Source organism: Mchenga conophoros, linkage group LG7 (genome assembly GCF_057382185.1).
Source record: "Mchenga conophoros isolate Kocher_MC1m ecotype Shallow Benthic linkage group LG7, M_conophoros_male_GT1.1, whole genome shotgun sequence".
Taxonomy (NCBI): Eukaryota; Metazoa; Chordata; class Actinopteri; order Cichliformes; family Cichlidae; genus Mchenga; species Mchenga conophoros.
In genome coordinates, this window is record NC_140532.1 from 14,733,827 (window position 1) to 14,751,841 (window position 18,015).

The 18,015-nt window shown below is 41.4% G+C and overlaps 1 protein-coding gene across 1 annotated transcript; it reads right to left on the minus strand.

Annotated features, from left to right (window-relative positions):
- Positions 1 to 58: 58 nt before the first annotated feature.
- On the minus strand, positions 59 to 12,936 carry gtf2h1 (general transcription factor IIH, polypeptide 1). The gene is made up of 15 exons (XM_085282376.1): positions 12,730 to 12,936; positions 12,162 to 12,330; positions 11,877 to 12,069; positions 7,953 to 8,118; positions 7,761 to 7,854; positions 6,617 to 6,766; positions 6,455 to 6,534; positions 6,231 to 6,364; positions 6,063 to 6,150; positions 5,893 to 5,981; positions 4,518 to 4,635; positions 2,971 to 3,061; positions 2,375 to 2,490; positions 889 to 981; positions 59 to 802 (listed from the first exon to the last, which is right to left on the minus strand). The coding sequence occupies exons 2-15, from the start codon at positions 12,313 to 12,315 to the stop codon at positions 716 to 718; spliced, it is 1,653 nt and encodes a 550-aa protein (XP_085138502.1). The 5' UTR covers positions 12,316 to 12,330; positions 12,730 to 12,936; the 3' UTR covers positions 59 to 715.
- Between the last annotated feature and the right edge of the window lie 5,079 nt (positions 12,937 to 18,015).

Consider the following 18,015-nt stretch of genomic DNA (forward strand, 5'->3'; position numbering starts at 1 on the left):
AAGCAAAACAAGCTGCAGTGTGGAGATTTAAATGAAATAACTAAGCCTACACAAGCAGTATGATGAACAAAAGCTTTATGCCTCACTTTATTTCAGAGTTACATTTCTGTCTTCAGTGCAGACGTTACAAATCAGTGACAGTGTGATTTGAGCCACACGTACTAATGCACTCGTGTGTGAAATGTCTTTACAGTATTGCTATATTCACGTCCCCTCTTGATTAAGATTTTCCGGACAACTGTTCCAACAAATCTATCCAGAGTTCAGAAGGGTGTCTTGCACATCAATGCACATTTCGTTCTGTTCTGTGCACTGATGAAACACATTGGCAGTCCTCCACTTGCATCTCACACTGTTGTCCTGAGAGCCGTTTTTGTAGTTTTATTCATTTCCATCTGCATTTTGGTCATGTTAAACCCTTTTAAAAGTCCTGTTTTAACCATTACAGGCACCAATCTCTCAAACACCAGGAAAAGACAAAGAAAAGAGAAAGAAACTAATTACAGTTTTCTGTGACTGAAATGCAGTTAGTCTTTGTTGAACATTTGGGGTTGTAGCAGCATCCCTCTATATCCTCCTCATTAAGCCCTTGTGAACTGTGTTCCATTAGGCTTTAGTCTGTGGTCTGCTCACAGCAATTCGGAGGACCTTCACAAGTCATTTGTCCGACCACTTTACTGTCTTTCTTGGCTTCTCTTTGAAAAACTGTCAGAGCTCAGGTTTTCCTCATCATCCGACGAGTTTGCCAGACCTGGAACTTGCTATAGGCAGTCTGCAGCATTTCCTCCAAGTGCCCTGTGAGCTGTGGGAACACCAAAGAGACTTTAGCGCTACATCTACGAGGTGAAAGAAAGTCTGTGCAACACTGTCGATGGCTCAAAAACTTACATTTGTACTCAAATACTGACGCTGAATTTTTTCCTTGAAAGGATGAAGCTTAGTCATTTGAAATCTCTCGAGGTTCGACTTCATTTTAATCACCTGCAAGAAAAAATAAAACATGAAACACATAAATTTAAAAAACAAACAAAGACTAAGTTAATGGTGTGCAGACATGGATAGAAGTCAACTAATTCACATAAGTTTCAGCTTTACGGTGGCAAGCATGTCTACTAGTTTTCATAGCAAATAGCTAGTTAAGTATAGTTATTGTTTTACTTAGTTTACCTATGAGTTTGCAGGACATTTCTTAAATGCTGGGATTAGTTACGCTGGTGGGATGAGTCACAGATGTCACAATATTGTCAAAGTGAGAAAAAGGGCCAAGTCAGCAAACTGTTAAAAACAGTTGTCTTTTTTATTTATTTTACCAAGATTTTACATGGGATTTTATAGCTTCAGTTTTAATGTATTAGTGATAATTTCAGTTAAGAGTCAAATTCATTTACACAGGTCTTTTTAACCTGAAATAACAGTGCAATTAGGAAAGCTGCTACTAAGATGTGTCAAAAAACTTAAAGACAAAAGCCTTTCTCTTCCACTTTAATTTCAAAACTCAAGAAAGTCTTGAGCCACCCCTCATTTTGATATATTTTGCTGACCTTTCGGTCTAAGAAGCTTAGACAGAAAGCGAGCAGACTTTTCATTTTGTGAAAATGAAAACTTAAAGAAATCCAGCCACTTTCTTTCCAAGCTCCATAGAGTACCATGACCTGGATGACTGAGAACCTACACAGACATATTACTGACCTACGAAATCAGCAGGCATAAAAAAAGAGCCAATTTTTTTGTAATTTTTCACATTTTGTTACTAGCAGCCTGACACCCCCCCACATGCAAAAACCACACAATTTCTCCTCATTCTTTAGTTCACTCTATGAAAAATGGCAAAGATAACATATTTTAGTATTTTTGCAATACTGTTCGGAAAACATCTGCTTTATTTTACAGCATGATAATGATCCCAAACACAATATCCTTCAAGAAGCCAGAAGAAATATTTCTAAAGGGCTACTTAGAGAAATTACATAAAAGCTTGCCTAAGAGAGTTCAGGCTGCGTTGAAGAATAAAGGTGGTCATACCAAATATAAACTTTCGCTTTTGTTAGAATTGTACAAACAGTTTTTTCCTTATATACTGTACACACAGCACCTATTTCCCATTGTCCTAGAAATAAATTTTATTTTTATATATATATATATATATATATATATATATATATATATATATATATATATATATATATATAAAAAGATTGGCTCAAGACTTTTGCACAGTACTTATGTTAATGTTCACTCAATATTAATGCTAATTAATTAATTGCTCCCAAAACTACATGGAGGCAGAAATATACATTAAATACAAAGATGATTTTCTTGTGTAGTCAAATATATGGGTCACAGGGATAATGGAAACAAAATGAATGTCAGTCACCTTCTCCTCCAAAAACAGTGTATTTACAGGAAAACAGGACCAGAAGTGTCTCAATAGCTCTCCAGCAGCTACATAAAGATGCTTCAACTCTCCCTGAACCTCGGTCGGTACCATTTCTGGAAGGAAAAAAGACAAACCTTAATTATTCTCAAAGCTGTTAGGTAAAATATGTTTCAATACAAGACAACCGATCGTTTTCGTGGTGGAAATTAAACACATTTAAGGATAGAAAAATACTGGCAGCTGCCAGTGCTACCCCCTCAGCCTCCTAGCAGATACACCTAACATATGAATATCAAAATCCTAGGTGGCTTCCTTTTTGAGTTATCGCATTAACAAGATTTCCAGAAACTTCTACCTGTGACGTTGAGGTCATTGAGATTTAAACTGTCCAAGATTTTTATTAAATGCACCTATGATATGAATTGGAAAATCCTACGTTGCCTTGTTCACAAGTTGTCCACACCGCTCGCCCCGGGTGACAACTCTACTTGATCAGCCCACATCTCAGCTGACATTCATCATATTGCTCAATCGTTTATAGCTTGCCAACAGTCAGCAACAATGCTTTTACCAAATCTGTAGTACACACTTACGATTTATGGCTTGCTGTGCACCTCCCTGCATGAGGACGCCACCTGGAGAAAGAGCTGCAATGGCAGAAGTAGCTGCTGTGCTGGACAACACCTACAAAAAGCGTGACTGTAGTTAAAATCTGTCATGCTCATAATTTGATAAAGCTGTAACAGTAAGCAGATTAAGTAATTACAGTGATATCAACAGTAAAATTAAATGTAGAGGATCTGAAATTGAATTTTTTTTTTTAGCTCTGAGAGGTTTGATTATTCATCCATCCATTTTCTTCCGCTTATCCGGGGCCGGGTCGCAGGGGCAGTAGCCCAAGCGGAGAAGCCCAGACCTCCCTCTCCCCAGCCACCTCCTCCAGCTTATCCGGGGGAACACCAAGGCGTTCCAGGCCAGCCGAGAGATATAATCTCTCCAGCGTGTCCTGGGTCTGCCCCGGGGCCTACTCCCGGTGGGACATGCCCGGAAAACCTTGCCCAGGAGGGGCCCAGGAGGCATCTTTGTCAGATGCCCGAACCACCTTAACTGGCTCCTTTCGATGTGGAGCAGCAGCGGCTCTACTCTGAGCCCCTCCCGAATGGCCAAACTTCTCACCCTATCTCTAAGGTAGAGGCCAGCCACCCTTCGGAGGAAGCCAATTTCCACCTATGTTTTCCCGATCTCGCTCTTTCGGTCACTACCTGAATTATTAGATTATTTCTAACAATTTAAATACTCAAGTACGATAATCTAAATCTTTTTTTTTCTACCAAAGAATAAATTAATTCCAAAATTGTCTCATCTGTTAATCAGAATCAGAATACTTCAATAATCCCTAATAAGGAAATGATGTGGATTACAGTTGCTCCAAGACAATAACAGTAGCAGACTGAACTAATTAAATATTGCAATACATTACAAAGTTTACAATATATAAGAAAGCTCTGATAATCACCATTTGAAAGTGAAAATATCAACATCATCTACTTATTGCAGTCTGGGACAATGAAATGTCTCCCAATCCGCTGACAGGGGCAACACTGAATATAAGCTTCAGTATGTGAAATGCCCCATCTCTGAGGGAAGAGTCATAAAAAATGGATGTCTGCCGAGGTTTTCCTAGTAAATGACAGGGCTGCTTTGTGATGGGTTTAAGCACTCAACTTCCTGGCTTATAGTTCCATTTAAATGGACTTGTTTACAACATTAACTATGTGTTTAAAAGCCTTTCTGCCTTGACTTTCTGACACAAAGTACTGGAGGCTTACATCCTAAACATGTGCCTGGAGCGACACTGAATTCTAAGCTGAAAGAACAACAACATCACAGGGATATCAGACTCTTTGTTGGGCACCTCCCTAACACATGTTCTCCTGAACTTTACCTGAAAATTAGTTGCTAAACTTCACAGCTGTGCACAAATGACTCCAAAGATCAGTTGAATCACAACAGAGGCTCATCAATAGCACGCATGCATCTAATTGTAGTCTGAATGAGTATGTGAATGCAGGTTAAGATCTGATGACATCATCTTTAGCCAAATGCTAAAGTAACAGAAACACAAAGTCTGAGCTCTAACCTGAGTGAGGCTGGGTTTGTAACTAGCCATCTCATGACGGATGTAGTTGACAGAGTTGATGATATCTTGGCTAGTTGTATACTGCTGGGATTGAAGTGGCACAGGTCCATGAGCATACCTTATAAAAAGAGAAGTGAGACACATTGGATAGTCTGACTAAAAACGAGGCAGTTTTGTTAGCCTAAAACATGAATCAGTGCTGCAAAATAGAAGAGCAGCCCCTTGTGCTATAGCAACAGTAATCTGTAGCAAAAACATTTGACCTTGTATTACATCACATCTATTATGAAACACTGCAAGTGAGAACTTTGTACAAAAGAAGTAAGGATCAGCAACAACAAACCCTCTTCTCAAATTTTGCTTGGCTGATTTTTGTCTGTAGAGTTCTACAAACTATCCCGGCTATACAAACTTTTCTAAACCTGACAGCTAATCAGCACCTAATGCAGTGCTTCTGTGAGCTGCGAGCCAGTGCAGGGAAAAACATGGCATGAAACTAAGATTAATAGATATAATTTCTGTTGGGAAAATAAACTAGCATTATATGTGGATGTGATCTTTTTTGGCTTCTGATGTGAAGAGTTTGTGTTCAATTTATTTAACTCATGTAAACAATATACAGAAGAAGTCGCAGGTAAGAACTACTGAGCTAATAATTGTTTAGTCAAAAGATACAGCCAGGCAATGATGCAATCAAAAACCACCGGACTTTCCAAAACTTCCGTCTTTGTTCTGTCAACTTCCTCATCTGCAAAAATCTCTCAATAAACTACATTTCAAAACACAAACACAGCTTACTGAACAATTTCATAAACTGCAAAATTCTTGGAAAATAAAGACAGCTAAATTACATCAGCTGTTTGTATGTTAACCTAGATGTTTTTAAATTTTAGGTAAAAACAAAACAATAAACTAAACGGTAAATGGACTGGTTCTCATATAGCACTTTTCTACTCTACCTGAGGACTCAAAGCACTTTATTCAACCTGCCTCACTCACCCATTCACTTTATTCTTTCATTTATTGCTTTTTCTACGTGCTTTCTATCTAACATTCACACACAACTTGAGAGCAACTTGGGGTTCGTATCTTGCCCAAACTAACTCCATCTTGGCTCTTCGTATGGTGTTTTAGTATCTTGGCATGCAGACTTCAGTAGCAAGAGATCAAACCACCAGCCTTCCGATTAGCAGATGAGCTGCTCTATCTCCTGAGCTACAGGCAGCCCATAAGTTGTGTATGTTTTACATTTATTAACTAACGATAATTTAGAATCACTTTACACTTGTTAACTGATGATATTATTAGATTAAAAAAGCATGGAGTCACCCAGAAAGAATTTAATAATATATGAAAATAAGTGGACATGTGGTACCTGTCAGACTTCTTCAGGTTTAATGGGACTGTTTTTGGTCTGTTTTCCCTTTGCAGATCCTCAAATTCTATGGCTTCCTGTAGTTTAACCTAAGAAAGTTTGTCCACAGAACAGAGTCAGTGAAGCTGCTACACAGAGAGCAATACTGTAAAAAAGCAAAGCCATTGTACCTTCTTAACAGGAGGTTGAAAGAAGTCAGAATCCCTCGAGTTTCCATCTGTACTGCTCGTCTCACTGGCTTGGTCAGACGCCAACTCCCTTCAAAAACAGGAGATTTTCAGGAAAATGATAAAAGATGCTGAAAAGCTTGCACTCAGGTTTAAGTGTGACTTCTTTACCCTCTCCTTGAGCCTGCTGCCAGGACCATGGCACTGTGATGGTTGAACCGCTTTATAATGGCAGAGTTGCTGCTGTCCTTCACCGACTTGTTTGCATTGGAAGTTGAGGGCTGTGTTGTGCAAATTCCATAACCCTGTGTCACAAAAAACAGGTTTTGATATGTAAAGGAAGGTAAACGATTAAAGAGTTATCACAAATGACTGAGGATGGCTAATCATCTCACCTCATCTAATGTTTTATCCTCCAACGACTGGAGGTCAACCAAAGGATTCTTTACTCCTTGAGTCACGAGAGTCTTTAACCCTGCATGGATTGAATGTTAAAACTTTACATTAATGGCTTCTTACGTGTGGTGGCAGTCCTAGAAAGGAGTCAGATTGCCTACCCTTCTCATCCTGCTTTGCACACTCTGAGAAGATATCCTGTGTCCCTGTGTTGATGCGGTCTCTGTGAAAATAATGGGACTGGAAAAAGCGGGTCCAGAACTCCTTTTCTGTCAGGTTATGAGGCACATTTTCGCTATACTTCTGCTTCACTGCAAGTAAAATGCAAAGTCAAAAAATTAATTTCTAAATGTCATGAGGGACACCAGCTGCACATTTAATAGACTGAGGAAAAACATCGAAGCCTCTATGCAGTTTTCTCACTGACTTTGCTTCAGTGAGAAAATTGTAGTTTTGCTTCCTTTCTGATTGATTTCATGCCAGTTATTAAAATCATTAATCTCATATCCCGATACAAGACATTTATCGTCCCAACAACGATATACATCACAAAAACTTTTACATTTTCTGTAAATTCTTTGAATCTCGAGTAACACGAATTGCGTGAAGTATTTCCAGCTGGGCGTCGTGTACCTGGAGTCGAGTGTTTTGACCGACGCATGGTTTATCTTGAGCACTCTCTCCATATTCTTTTATGTGACTCTTAAGTAGGTGGTAAAAGACGTTTGCCGTGTTTGAGTCTGAGGTGGGGACCGGTTTCCTGCATAATTTGCATAGTACAGTCCATGTCAGAGGTAGCCCCTCGTTTAGAAATAAGGTCCTTGATTTGTTTTGACTGGTCTTTCTGTTTGTCATCATTTCAGTTTATTATGAAAAATCACAACAGGATCTTCAGCTTTATTGTGAAAGGTTTATGTGGAAAATAAACAAGCGGACGGCGGAGCCACACGCTGAGTTTACTGTCATTTTTGCTAACGACAACGCGTAAAAACAGTCGCTTGTCCATCCGTAGTGTAGTTATTTTAAATATTAGAGTAAGAGAGAACTTATTAATATAGCCAGTGACCATCAAAACCATGAAAAAAATATTGCCGTAAACTTTTTATTTTGCGACACCATGAAACAAAGAACAGCGTAATATAAAACGATAGACGTTTTCATATCGTCATCTGATAAATATTGTAATATCGAACAGCCCTAAAAATCATTGTTGCAGGCTTTGACTGAAATAAAAACCTGAGCTTGTAATAACCACTTCCTGGGATTTTTAAGGGCTTAAGAGTTGGAGATAACATAATTCTTTACCTGCAGGATATGTTCTGAAGATGGATTCAATAATGTCAGCTGTCAGGTTATATCTCAAGCCATTGCAACCATCAGTTTGAGGTCTAATGTCTGCCTGTGGAGCATAAAAGTGAGGTCTGTTAAACTTTAGCTGTAGGTAAGAGCTTCAGATTAGAAAATGTGACATAATTATGTCAGACTTCATGGACTCACCAAAAAGGCTCCAGATATACCAACTTCCTGTTTGTTGTTATACGGTGAGGGGTCTGTGTTGTTAATGCCTCCTGACCGGTTGGCCCAGAATTCCTCAGCACTGATCACTTGGCTCACCACAAGGTCTTTATATAGCTGGAAAAGCACCGGATCTTCTTGAAGCATCCTGCAGGAGAAAATACAAAAATAAAAGAGTAAAAGTGTGTTGACACATAAAAATGTAAAGGAGCTGGGAGCATCTTTATTTGCTTTACTGTTTCTCAGTCAGCTCATTAACTAAGATAGATACAAATTGACAATTCGATCTTTGACTCAAGAAGTGCCAGATCTGTGTACTATTATGCAGACATTCATTTTGTTAACTTTTATTGGACTACAAAGTCAATTTGGTTTTAGAGTTTTTGTTAATTGTATTTATTTTATTAATTTTAGCCATATCTTGTAAGCTCAGACACACCCATGTAGAATGAAGTGTTTTTAATCACAATATTCCCACACACCATTTAATAATAATAATAATAATAATAATAATAATAATAATAATAATAATAATAATAATAATAATGGATTGGATTTATATAGTGCTTTTCAAGGCACCCAAAGCGCTTTACAATACCACTATTCATTCACTCTCACATTCATACACCGGTGGAGGCAAGCTACAGTTGTAGCCACAGCTGCCCTGGGGCAGACTGACAGAAGCGAGGCTTCTATCGCGCCATCGGCCCCTCTGGCCAACACCAGTAGGCAAGTAGGGTAAAGTGTCTTGCCCAAGGACACAACGACCAGGACAGAGAGCCCAGGGATCGAACCGGCGACCTTCCGGTTACAGATGCGATTCCCAACCCCCTGAGCCACGGTTACACTACTCCTGCAGCATTTTAGGATCCTTTAACCTAGAAATGCTGCTGGTCCAGCTTTGGTTGAAAATTGTGGGTCTGTGTTTTAGTCTAGATGGGCAGAAAAGACACTTTTGGAAATGCTGATGCTGGCACCCTCATTTGTTTACTGGTTTAATCTCATCAGCCACAAAATTTAAACAGAAACATAACAGCTTCCTAATCAGCTTAAATGTGTGTGTATGGATAATGCTCCTAGATGCATTTTCCTTTTGTGGCAACTCCTATTCTGTTGTCTACTACCATGACCACTTTATACTCAGTTTGTTCTTTGAGTAACAGTTTCACTTCATCATTGACTCCCCATAGTATTTTTCCACAAAATTGCCCTCTGCTTCCTGTTTACATTAGTTCATGCATGCCCACAGTGCAAATGTAACTGGCCACTCATGTGAAATCTGCCAGCTGATTATATTTTTATTATTGAAAAGAGCAGGTAAATAATGAGATTATCATTATGTTTCCCCTCTCTTGTTTTTACCAGCCTTTATTTATACATATTTATAAATTCCAACTCCACTAAAAATGCATCTCAGACGTAATGTCTCTTATTACTAAAGTCAAATGTAAGTCAAATATAAGACAATGTAAACAAACAAATAAAAAAAAAATCGAATTAAACTGAACTCAGGGCTCTAGACTAACTTCTTGCCATGGGCGCACCGGTGTGCCTAACTCAAATTTTTCAACCGCATCGCTTAACACCGCAGTTTTACATGTGCACTTTTTTGGGGGGGAATTGCAGTCCATACAGACAATATTCATTTCTAAATTATTAACTAACAATCTTGTACTTAAAGTGCTTTGTCAATATTGTAGAAAATGTTAAACTTAATCATCATCTCGGCCTCCTCTGACGACCTGTTTGCTGTTGCATGCTGCTGAAAGGCAGTGGGGAGAGGGGACACTTGGGCAGTGCATTTATTGCAGCATATAATGTGTTTTCTGGATACACTGTGCTTTTTCAGCATTCAAATATTGATGGCACCGTGTCAGAGCACTGGCTATGAATTTCAGATGGATCAGGCCTTAACTTAACAAAAAAGTTATCAATAGTTCTTTTCATCTTTTCTCATTACCCACAGCTACATCCACTTCTGTCGGGCCTAGGCTGCTCACTAGGGCTGGGTATCATCACTGATTTCTATAATTCATTTGATTCAGGTTCTCAAAGTCCTGATTTGATTCAATTTAGCCCCAGACAGTCAGAAATATTACAATTCTGATCATTTATCAGTATTGATACATGTGAGACTTCATCAGAATTTTGAACATCACAGCAGATGCCTTTGTGTGAAAGTAACTGAGAATAAAACACAGAAAAACTTGAAGGAGATTTTTCTGGCCTGGCTTTTTATAGCAGATAACCTTAAAAATATAATTTTTTCATTTAAGTGGAAAAAAGAAAAAGAAAAGAAAAAGACAGTGGCCGACAGCACTGTAAACAACGGTAGACTGGTGGGTAATAAGCGAATGAATAATGCAGAAAACAGAGATTTGAGAAACTGTTCTTGAAGTACAGAGAGAGAGAGAGAGAGAGAGAGAGAGAGAGAGAGAGAGAGAGAGAGAGAGAGAGAGAGAGAGAGAGAGAGAGAGAGAGAGAGAGAGAGAGAGAGCTGTGCATGAAGTGTGATTTTTATCGTGGTGGAAGCAAAACAGCAAAAGTCAGAGGGAATTCATGATGACATTGATCAAATGTGAAGCGCAGTTTGCTGCTTCCTTTGCTGCTGGCTCGCTGAATTTTAGTTGGAGAGAGACAAAACCTGCAGCTCAGAATCAGCGCAAAAAGACGTAAACACAGAGCGGACCCGACGCATCAGAATCGCTGAGCTCCGACAGCGTGTCCGTCTGCGGGCTGTCGGGTGAGAAAGCCGAGAAAGACAAAGCTGATTCTGATGCGTCGGGTCCGCTCTGTGTTTACGTCTTTGTGTGGAATCCGTGTACCTGCTCTCGTTTGCTGTTTGGTGGTTGTTGAAATAGTTTTGTGAGCTTTAATCTGAGAATCTGTCGTTTCTGGCAAAACACAGTTATATTTAAAAGTCAATTCAGGATTTAATGAATCGATATCGCTTTATTCAAGCTACTCACCTCCCTCTTCCAACTGCACTTTCAACTGCCAATCAGTGACGTCCCGCCCCTGACTATTTCTGATTGCTTTAGTCCACGATAGGGGCATAATGTGTGTCTGTTGTTGGCCACACAGAGAGTTGCAGAGATTTTTTTTTTTTTTGTTACGCGAACAGTGCGACCAAATTTTTTTTTTTTAGTTGCACCACTGAAATATTTGGTTGCATTTGCTACCAAATTGGTCGCACTCTAGAGCCCTGGAACTGATGTCATTCTTTATATACAAATGTGTATATAAATAATAATGAGTATATTTCCACACAGGTCTGCAGGACAAGCATTTGTAATTTGTACTTTATTTGCAGAATATTTGTAAAATGGGAAATCCTGTGGCAGAGCCAAAAGGATTATCATGATACTAAATAAATATTAACAACTTTCAAGCATGCACACAGATGGACTCTGAGAACTCAATAGGAGTTTATAGAGAACTCAAAGATGTGGAAAGCCACACCAATCCGATAAACAGAAGTAAAAGTTTAAAAGAATCTGTACTACCACTGTTATGTATTTTGACTCAGAGAACTGATCAGGCTCTATTTGTGAATATGCAGCAGCAGCAGCAGCAGGCATTGCACTGCATTTCAGGTATTGCTAGTCATGGCTGAATGACTACGTTTCCAGATAACAAACAAAACCAGGTTTTTCCACTTCTACTGGGGGACTGCGGTCCATTCAGGTTTGAAAGCTCTGAGATCCAACTTCTCAGAAAAAACAAATGCAGCTGGGAATCTACACCCCAGTTCACACAATTTGAAAATGAAGGCCCCCATTTAAACATCCAAAAATTGAATTACAAACACGACCACCACATATTACTGCAGGCAGGCTAGTACAGACTGTGATTACTTCTGCTAAAACATTACCCTTGATACATGTATTTACGTTAAAAATGTACCTGTTTTTCTCCTCCAGCTCCTTGTTGGCTTTCTTCTTGAACTTAGGCAGCAGCTGCTGCAGCAGTTCCTTGGCAGCCTCTCGGTCTTTGAGTGCAGTGCTCTCGTTGGCAAAGTGGAATGTGGTGCTCTCGCCAGTGTGAAGGACGAGCTGGAGCTGGACTTTGGCTTTCCCATCAGGGCTGATCTTCTGACCTGTACAGAGCAGAAACAGCAGCTTGAGCAATTTTTGTAGAGATGAGCATTTCTGTGCCTCGATTTGTAGTTTAACGGCATCTAGTACTCACAGCGGATATCTGCATACAAGTGGCTGACTGTGAAGCGGTCTTTGCCTTCTGGACCCCAGGCTATACGTTCAGCCATCAGATAGAGAGTGCCATCCTGCTTCTTCTGGCGGACCTTTTTCACCACCAACAGAACCTCCTCTGATAGCGATGTCATGGCTCAAGCAACTAACTGAGAAAACAGATAAACTGCTGCTGATTATAGTAGTAACTACGCATTAATGTAATCACGCACTATAAAATGGAGAATAGCAACAAATATGGGTTAGTGGGATGAAAAAATAATAACTGTAGCTCAAATAAAAGCGAACAGTTTATTTCTCAGTTTATTCAAGAACCTCAAATGAGCTGCAAGCAATAATAATTTAAACTCCCTCCACTGTAGTGCCATAACTGTAAGTTCTACTTCTTAGGAAGTCTCTCCTATATAACCTTAATGGCACTTAAACATATGCAAAGTCGACGTGGTGTTGACTGTTTTATTATATCTACTCAGCTAAGCTGCCTAACGTTAGCTAACAGTGAAGAAGAAAAAAGCTTCAGGGTGAAGTCGGGAGAAAACTTACTTTACCTCAAAATAAATCAATACTGCAACGAACGCCTTGCTTCCCCTCAATACATAATCTTGACACGCTTTATTCTTCAGTATAAAAACTGCAGAATGAGTTACACTGGCGATTTTTTCACGACTCTGGCAACGAGCGACTCGACTTCAGCGCCGACATGACTGCCGAGCGGTGTGTTACACTATAAAGGTTCCGGTGGGATGAGGCGAAGAAGACCATCGTTCCACCAAAGCCAGAAGTGAAAGGTACGATTTCTATTTAACGTGCATTTTAACCAAATTAACAGATATGTTACCAGTAATTACGATGCTGTTAAGGAGGATATTAAACACGATTAAAACATTCATTTGAGATTTTAGTCAATATTGATCTGACAGCATCGCACACTTGCTGCAGATTTGTTCATCCACTTCCGAAAGGTGCTCTATTGACCTGAGATCTGGTGAGGCCATTGAATACAGTGAACTAATTGTCATGTTCACGAAACCAGTTTGAGATGTTTTGAGATTTGTGGCACACGTATCTTGCTGGAAACAATATTTTTTGAAGATGGGTACACTGTGGTTATAAAGAGATGAACGTGGTCAACAGCAATACTCGGGGAGACTGTGGCAATTAAATGATGCTCATTAGGTACAGGCCCAGAGTTTAACAAGAAAATATACGCACCATCATAGCACCTGCAGCCTGAACTGTCAGTTTCTGTTTCTGACCCTAACATCTGAGTGTTCCAGCAGAAATCAAGGCTCATCAAACCAGGCAATGTTTTTCCATTCCTCTGTTGTCTAGTTTTAGTCAGTCTGCATGAATTGTAGCTGAGTTTCTGAGTGGTACTCATTGTGGTCCTGCTGTAGCTCATTGCGTTCAAAGTTTGATATCTTGTGCATTCAGAGATCCTCTTCTGAATACCTTGGTTGCAGTGTGCGGTTATTTGAGTTAATGGTGCATTCCTATCAGTTGGAAGTAGTCTGGCTAGTCTTTTCTGACTTTACAAGACAATAAGATAAAAGATCCCTCGTGTGGGTTCCTCTGGGAAATTCGGTTTCCAAATAGCACAGCACCAACAGAAGTTACAGAATGTGAGCAGAATACCATATATACACATATATAAATACAGAGACATATATAAATAAAGAGTATACAAAAGGGATAAATAGAATAAATAGGAATAAGAATACAAGGGAATTGCACATTTCAAGTATTGAAGTCTATTGCGCCGTTGGTTATTAACAAAAAGTATTGGACAGTGAAAAGGCACTACAGCTTAGTTGTTCCCCCCTCCTTTGTCCTCCTGCTTCCCCTCCCTTTCCCCTCCAGAGAGGAGTTAAACAGTTTGATGGCGTGTGGGACAAAGGAGTTTTTAAGTCTGTTGGTTCTTGTCTTTGGGAGAAGCAACCTGTCACTGAACAGACTCCTCTGGTTGTTTATGGCCGTGTGCAGAGGATGCCCAGCATTGTCCATAATGTCCAGCAGTTTTTTAGTGTCCTTTTCTCTGCCACTGTCACCATAGTGTCCAGATTCATGCCGACCACAGAGCCAGCCTTCCTGATCAGTTTTTCCAGCCTGGATGAGCCTGGATGAGTCCTTCTCACTATTACCACTCACTGTGGCACCATCCTCTGTAAACTGTAAAGATGGCGGGAAAATCCCAGTAGATCACCAGTTTCTGAAATACTGAGACCAGTCTGGTTGCCATCCATGCCATGTTCAAAGTGACTTAAATCAACTTTCTTCCTCATTCTGGAATTCTGTTGAGTAATGACATTCAGCAGGTCATCTTGGTCATACATCTACATACAGTGAGTTGCTGCCATGACATTTGTGTTATATAGTGCGCATGCGCCAACCAGCGTGCAGCCTGTTACAGTCGCTCCTGCTTTTCTCTTAGTTTAGCTCTTTTTTCTTACGTATTCTTTTTTTTTCTGACTTGTATTTTCCTCCGTTTTCTATCTCTTACTCAATCATGTGGATTGAGAGAGTTTTTGTTCTTCTGGTGGCCGTGGAACTGTTACTTTTATCATGGAACGGGACCGCGGCACATCTCCTACACGCACGGACTGTTTACTCCAGAGATCAGCTGATCGCCCTGATGCCGGCCGGTGTTGTGCCAAAAAGTGATTGTCTGCCAAAAACTGATTTCCAGTGTTTCTGTGTATTTTTTATGTGTAATATCTTTACGTATGTTCGTAAATAGACTTCGGTGAACAGGGGATACAAAGGGGTTACATAAAGAATTAAAACATTATCTGTTTTTTAAGTATCTTTACAACTTGTACTTACATTATAACCAATCCGGTCCTTTATCCCCACTTAAAATATTTTTACAGAACTATTGTAATATTTGCTGCCATTTCTGCTGTCCTGTTGGGCAACTTACTCTTACAAAATACATTTTTAATGTTAATGAGATTTTTTTTTACTGCATAAATAAAGGTTATATAAAAGTCGCTGCCAAAAACTGATTGCGGCTTGTATCTTGCTACACGAATGTTGTTTGTGGCTCAAGATGACTTTATGTCATCCATAAGGGATGCATTTGACATATGTTTAACATATTATAGCCCAACAAGTTACTTATAGCACTTTAAATATGAACAATCGCTTTTTGGCAAATACCGGAAATCAGTTTTTGGCAGACAATCACTTTTTGGCACAACACCGGCTCGCTGGCCAGGCCCGCAGAAGTGCCCGCAGAAGTACCAGCTGAAATTTGGAGGAAAACACATCGGGGATGCAGAGGTCAAGGACAGAAGAGAAGAAAAAAGGTGACGGTGAGACAGCGGAGGCTCGAAGCGAGGAGGAGGTTTAAACCGTGTCTGCCGTCTATCGTGATGGGAAATGTGCGATCGTTGGCAAGTAAAATCGACGAGCTCTCAGCACTGGTACGGAGTCAGAGGGAATACCGAGAGTGTAGCCTGATGTGTTTCACCGAATCATGGCTGCACCAGGTCATTCCCGATGAGAATGCTTCCGTGGAAGGCTTCCACACTGTTCGGGCGGACAGGGACAGCATCGCTAGCGGTAAGCGTAAAGGAGGTGGGCTTGCTGTTTTAGTTAACAACCGGTGGTGTAACCCTGCCAACATAACAATCAAAGAAAGGATTTGTTGCCCGGACACTGAACTGTGTGCTGTTGGACTCAGGCCGTATTATTTACCCAGGGAATTCTCTCACGTCATCTTGGTGGCTGTTTATGTTCCCCCCTCTGCTAACCCCACAGCTGCATGTGACACTGTCCACTCTGCCATAGCTCGGCTACAGACTCAGCACCCGAGTGCCTTTATTGTGATCTCGGGTGACTTCAACCATGTATCACTGGACAATACACTACCAACATTCAAACAATATGTGGACTGTCCCACCAGGGGAGAGAAAACTTTAGACTTACTGTATGCTAACGTCAAGGATGCATACAGCTCCTCCTCCCTCCCCCCACTTGGTAGGTCAGATCATAACCTGATTCACCTCACCCCCCGCTATGTGCCAATTGTGAGGAGGGAACCTGTGACCACCAGGACTGTTAGGAGGTGGTCAGAGGAGGCAATAGCGGAACTACAGGGCTGTTTCGAGGTGACCGACTGGGAAACACTCTGTGAGCCTCACGCCGAGGACATCAATGGGCTTACTGAGTGTATCACAGACTACATAACTTTCTGCACCGACTCCATTGTTCCAGCTCAGACTGTTCATTGTTACCCAAATAACAAGCCGTGGGTGACTAAGGACATCAAAGCCCTCCTCAACAACAAGAAGAGGGCTTTCAGAGGGGGCAACAAAGAGGAGGTGAGGAAGGTCCAGGTGTTACTAAAGGACAAGATCAGAGAGGCTAAGGACAATTACAGGAGGAAGCTGGAGTGGAAACTCCAGCAGAACAGCATGAGAGAGGTGTGGAGGGGCATGAAGACCATCACTGGATTCAGGCCAACCAACAGCAGGGGAGCTGAGGGAGGTGAGAATAGAGCCGACGAGTTGAATCTGTTTTTCAATAGATTCGACACCACAGTGTCTGCTCCCACCCCCACAACCTCACCTGCAGTCAGCCTGGAATCCAGAGCCACACCACTGTGCCAGCCTCTCTCTTCACATGTTGCCTCCTGTGAGATTCCTGACACCCCTCCCCCACCCATCACCTTCACTCAATACCAGGTTGAGATGCAAATGAGGAGACTTCACTCAGGCAAGTCTGCTGGACCAGACGGAGTGAGTCCCCTTGTCCTCAAGGCCTGTGCCCCCCAGCTGTGTGGAGTCTTTCATAAACTGTTTATGCTGAGTCTGAGTCTGCAGAGGGTCCCGGTGATGTGGAAGACATCATGCCTCGTCCCTGTACCAAAGACGCCTCGTCCCAGTGGCCCCCAGGATTACAGGCCCGTGGCACTGACCTCCCACATCATGAAGACCCTGGAAAGGCTCATCCTGGACCAGCTGCGACCCATAGTAAGACCACATCTGGATCCCCTTCAGTTCGCTTATCAGCCTCGTCTCGGAACAGAGGACGCCATCATCTACCTGCTCAATCGTGTCTACACCCATCTGGACCAGCCGGCGAGCACTGTGAGGGTCATGTTTTTTGACTTTTCCAGTGCTTTCAACACCATCAGGCCGACCCTCCTGGGTGATAAGTTAGCAGCGATGCAGGTGGATGCTTCTCTGGTGTCCTGGATTGTTGATTACCTGACAGGAAGACCACAATATGTACGTCTCCCACAGTGTGTGTCTGACAAGGTGATCAGCAACACAGGGGCACCACAGGGGACTGTCCTCTCCCCCTTCCTCTTCACCCTCTACACCACAGACTTCAGCCACTGCACAGAGACCTGCCATCTTCAGAAGTTTTCTGATGACTCTGCGGTGGTTGGATGCATCAGCAGGGATGATGAGACAGAGTACCGGGCTGTGGTCGACTCCTTTGTCACGTGGTGTGAGCAGAATCATCTGCAGCTCAACGTGGCAAAGACCAAGGAACTGATCGTGGACTTCAGGAAGACCAGGAAACACTTGACCCCTGTTTCAATCCAGGGGGTCAGTGTTGACATTGTGGAGGACTATAAATACCTTGGAGTTCACATTGACAATAAACTGGACTGGGCTAAAAACACCACAGCACTTTACAGGAAGGGCCAGAGTCGTCTCTATTTTTTGAGGCGACTGAGGTCCTTCAACATCTGCCAGAAAATGCTGAGGATTTTCTATGAGTCTGTTGTGGCCAGTGCGATCCTCTATGCTGTTGCATGCTGGGGGAGCAGGCTGAGGGTCGCAGATGCCAACAGACTTAATAAACTGATCCGTAAGGCC

Bases quoted from the DNA above. Each gene is read 5' to 3' on its own strand.
- gtf2h1 (XM_085282376.1), bottom strand. From the start codon at position 12,315: ATGACATCGCTATCAGAGGAGGTTCTGTTGGTGGTGAAAAAGGTCCGC. The intron at 8,119-11,876 runs GTACATTTTTAA...TTTCTCCTGCAG, and splicing joins GAGCTGGAGGAGAAAAACAG to GATGCTTCAAGAAGATCCGG. The intron at 6,767-7,760 runs GTAAAGAATTAT...TTTTACTTGCAG, and splicing joins CTTCAGAACATATCCTGCAG to TGAAGCAGAAGTATAGCGAA.